General features: G+C 35.6%; 1 protein-coding gene across 1 annotated transcript; it reads left to right on the forward strand.

The window, feature by feature from the left end:
* Nucleotides 1-423: 423 nt before the first annotated feature.
* Nucleotides 424-3,780, forward strand: LOC142521320 (protein indeterminate-domain 14-like). Its single transcript, XM_075624537.1, has 3 exons — nt 424-854; nt 1,000-1,399; nt 2,779-3,780. Exons 1-3 carry the CDS (start codon nt 752-754, stop codon nt 3,533-3,535), a joined length of 1,260 nt encoding a protein of 419 aa, XP_075480652.1. The 5' UTR covers nt 424-751; the 3' UTR covers nt 3,536-3,780.
* The last annotated feature ends 1,111 nt before the right edge of the window (nt 3,781-4,891 follow it).

A 4,891-nucleotide genomic window follows, 5' to 3' on the forward strand; every position in this document is an offset into this window, starting at 1 on the left:
TAGATTTATTAAATTATAAAAGTAAGTTTTTTTTATTTTACTGAAAAAATTATCAACGGATTATGTCTAGCGACGGTGTAAGATAAATCGTCGCTAATGAGCAATGGCTTAGTCAAAATCCGTTGCTAATTTTAACGACGATATATCATAAATCGTCGCTAATTAGCGACGGTGACGATTTTTGAAAAACTGTCGCAATATGATAGCTACGACAACCGTTTAAAACCGTTGTCGTTGAATGCACTTTCAACAACACTGTCAATTACAACAGTTTTAAATGACATACGAAAATGGATTTTAATCTGTTGTCTTTTAGAGTTTTTGTTGTAGTGTCATCTCACAGATAAATATTGATGACAACACTATTTATCTCTCTCTCATTGGTTTTCTTTATTAAGGGTGACTCCACAACTAACCTGATGAAGCTGAAGATTAAAGAGGGGAAGATAGAAACAAAGATATAATTTATTGATATATATAATTTTTTTTTTTTGCATATTATAAAAAGTTGGAGCTGAAAGCTTAAAGCTGATTATGTTACCGAAAGAAAGAGCCTTTTCTTTATTTTTCTTTTCTCCCATGGTTGTAGCTGTATATTCAGTAGCCCCATCTTCATCCAATCTTGGATTTCTTTAATCAAGAAAACAGAAATCCCAGTTCTTGATTAGTGTAATAATTCTCTTTTAGCTGCATTTTTAGGCCTATAATCCATTTGGAATCCACACTGTTAAATCATTTTTCGATTTGATTAATGTTAAGCTCCATTAATGACCCTTCTCCTTCTTCTGAGCCATTCCTGTCCCCAGAAGATGGAAGCATCAGTAAAAGAAAACGAAGACCCGCAGGAACACCAGGTAATTAAAAAAAAAATCGCCCGTGTGTGTGTAATAAAAGTTTCTAATTTTATGGGATTCCCCAAGTTCAGGAAATCGAGGGTTTTCATTATTGTGATATTTTAATAATTTCTCGTGTTTTGGATTTTTTTTATTATTTTAATAGATCCAGATGCAGAAGTGGTGTCACTATCTCCAAAAACCCTTCTTGAATCCGATCGATACGTGTGCGAGATCTGCAACCAAGGGTTCCAACGTGACCAGAATCTGCAGATGCATAGGAGAAGGCACAAGGTCCCATGGAAATTGCTGAAGCGCGAGACTCCGATAGCTAGGAAGCGTGTCTTCGTCTGCCCCGAGCCCAGCTGCCTGCACCACGATCCATGCCACGCCCTCGGCGATCTGGTGGGGATCAAGAAGCATTTCCGGCGGAAACACAGCAATCACAAGCAATGGGTCTGTGAGAAATGCTCGAAAGGCTACGCCGTGCAGTCCGATTTCAAGGCGCATCTCAAGACCTGTGGGACTCGGGGGCATTCCTGCGACTGTGGCCGTGTGTTTTCCAGGTTCTTCTCTCTTGAAATTTCATCAAATCTTTGATCCTTTTAACTCGATAACCTTGCTCATTAAAGATTCTGTGGCAGAAACGAAATCTGCGAGTACTGTGTCTTTTCAATAGATTTTTACATTGTATTCTGTGCAGAATGTTTTTTGGTACAATTCCTGATAGTTTAGTTAAAATATTTTCTCGCTTTTTTTTCTTTCAAAAATGTGTTGGATTCTCGACTGAGTTGAAAACATAGCACTGAGTATTATATACTTTTTACACGACATGATCGCATGATCATCTTGTTTAATCTGATAATTTTTTGAATTTATCTCATATATGATGTCCACAAGATGATCACACGAGATGATCACGTGATCATCTCGTGTAAAAAATGCAGAGCTCCAAATGTTGTCTTTTCAATACAGTAGAGGATCCAAATCCGTGTTTTTATGTGAAACATAATTTATTATCGATTATTTCAATTCCATTTATTTCGAAATCATAGTTTAGAAGCATTTACGTGTTTATGCATGGAAGCTTGACATACTTGTGTGTGTATATATATATATATAATCTATGTTTATATATATGATTTTATAATATTCTTTATGTTGAGATATATTTAATTTAATTTAAATAAAATAATTATGTGATTAGGACGAGTTTTGATCTTCTAATTATTTTATTTTGTATGATTTTCATATCTCTTATGAAATACTAAAAAAATTCAAACCCCACTTCCTACTCGACACCTGTTAATTAATTATTTTTTTCTCGAAAGATTTGATGATTAATGGAAATTGGTTTTCAGTGATTAAAGATACTGATAAAATAAAGCATAATCTAGAGAACAAAATTGTGTTATAATGATGTTTTTAGGGAAAATTCTTGGGTGTAATTTGAATATCAATTAGACCAAATTGATGTAATAACACCTTGTTTCTTGTGACCATTTCATCAAGTGATGAAAATGGACTTTTGCTAGGCTTTTCGACGATCTATGGTGTTTGAGAGAGCTTCTGAGAAATAATTCTTAAATTTTAGTCGGTTGAAAATGTTTCGGGTAATTTGTGAAAGACAAAATTTGTGTAAGACGGTCTCATGGGTCGTATTTTGTGAGGCGGATCTCTTATGTGTAATCCATGAAAAAATATAACTTTTTATTATGAATATCGGTAGAGTTGACCCGTCTCACAAATAAAGATTCGTGAAACCGTCTCAAAAAAGATCTACTTTTTGTGAAAATCAAATTTTGATTCAAAAGCTCTCTCATTCTCTTATACTAATATATCAATAGTATTTTAGGGATTAGTATTGTTATTTTAATTTTTTAAATTTTGAAATGTTATACAATATATGTATATATTGTTTATAGTTGGTACTTGATTTTTGAAGAGTGGAGAGCTTCATCGAACATCAAGATGCTTGTAGCGTGGGGCGGCTCCGGTCGGAATGCCACCGTCTACACCCGCCGCCGGCTTGTTTATCTCGAACAGCGTCGAGCCCCAGCCCCTCCAACGGCGGGGCCACCAACATGAATAGTAATTGCACTCGCCAGCCGAATCTTGAACTCCAGCTCCTCACTGAACGCAACACCAGTGCCACCTTCTACATTCCCGATCATTACTCGAGAAAACTCGACGAGGATCACTCTACACAGCTACAGCTTTCGATTGGGTCATCGGAGAACATAGAAAAGAACGAAGCCGATGACCGTAGAAACGTTGGCAACCGATGCTCGCCGAGGGGAAGCAGCAGTACTAGTGAAAAACTCAATTCAGCGGCCGCGAGGCTGGCGGAGCTGGCGAAGGAGCACCTCAGAGTAGCCGTGGCGGAGAAAGCTTACGCGGAAGAGGCGAGGAGACAGATTGAGGTGGCGGAGCAGCAATTCGCCAACGCGAAAAGGATCCGGCAACAGGCCTTAGAGGAGTTGGAAAAGGCGCAAGTTCTGAAAGAACACGCGAGGAAGCAAATGAACTCCATTGTACTGCAAATAACTTGCAGCTCTTGCAAGCTTAATTTCAAGCAAAGTAATTCGGCGACTCCATTGCCGCTTGCAGAAGCTTCTTCTTCTCCAGAGAATTTACTGGGGCTGAGTTACATTTCAGCTGCTCTTCGAGAATGGGAAATCAAGAAAAACGACCAAAATTGATTTGAATTTTGTGGATGATCATGCAGAATTTATTAATATTGTCTGTTTGGTGATATTTACGTTAATTTACGGTAAATCTTATCTGCTTCTTCTCTCCACATTGCAGTAGTCATGGGATCGAGCAGAAGAAATTCAAGTAGATCAGGTTTCGTGATAATGTCAAAGATGTGTTCTTAGTACTTTTTTAAGTATGATATGATTAATTAGTTGTTTTTTCCTATAAATTTTATGAAAATGTGTTTTTTTTTAATAATGTATGAAAATATGTTAAAGAAATAAGATATTGAGTGATCCATAATTTTTTGTATGTCAATAAAAATATAAAGTCGTTCTCACTGAGGGTATGGTTGGATCGAGAGATTTGAAATCCATCGTCACTCAAAATATAGTTTGATTAAGATATTTGAAGTCGTGGATTTCAAATCTATTTGATTGTCGAGATGAACTCATATCAAGTGCTTTTCAAATCCACCAAATTCTTTAATTTTTCAAGTGGCGATTTCACCTATGTTACTTTACCTACGATTTGAACATTGGAAGGTTTTATTTTTTGTCTAAATATTTGGAGATTCTAGGGCAATCCCAACGGCACAATCAAATTTCGAGAAAAATGAAAATTTCGTCACGCTCTAACTTTGTTGAATTTGGGTGTTAATCATGTAACTAATTCATAGCATTTTTTGGTCGGATTACTGATATGACATAGAAAAATACTAATATAGCACCGTAAAATTTTTTACGTGTATGAAGTAACGTCAACCTTCGACGAAATAAGATTTAAAATCAACAAAAAACTAAAGTTACAAGACTAAACTCAACTTTGACAAGTTAGAGGATCAAAATAGAAAAATGAAATATAGCGGACTAAATCGATTATTTTCCCTTCAAATATAAATTGTTAATTCCGACTCGCAAAAACCCTACTCTTGGGTTTCTTAAAATTAATATTGGCAGATGCTATAAAAAGAATTCAAGTGAATCAATATATTCATGATATAGTTTTATGGGATTCACAAGAGTTGATTAGATGCTAGCTTGGGAGTAATATCCTCACATTACATTCAAAGATTCAATTTTCATTTGGGTACATGATATTTATAGGCAAAAATTTGTGTGAGACTATTTTGCGATACGTATCTCTTATTTGGGTCAAACATGAAAAATTATTACTTTTTATGCTAAGAGCATTACTTTTTATTGTGTATATCAGTAGGATTGACCCGTCTCACAGATAAAGATTTGTGATACTGTCTTACAAGAGACCTACTATGTATTTCTCTGCACCTCATATGTCGAAGTCAAATTTTATTTTCTGCAGAGAGTTTTTTTCAGGAACAATAATGTGAGTTAAGGGCT

Source organism: Primulina tabacum, chromosome 12 (genome assembly GCF_025594145.1).
Source record: "Primulina tabacum isolate GXHZ01 chromosome 12, ASM2559414v2, whole genome shotgun sequence".
Lineage (NCBI taxonomy): Eukaryota > Viridiplantae > Streptophyta > Magnoliopsida > Lamiales > Gesneriaceae > Primulina > Primulina tabacum.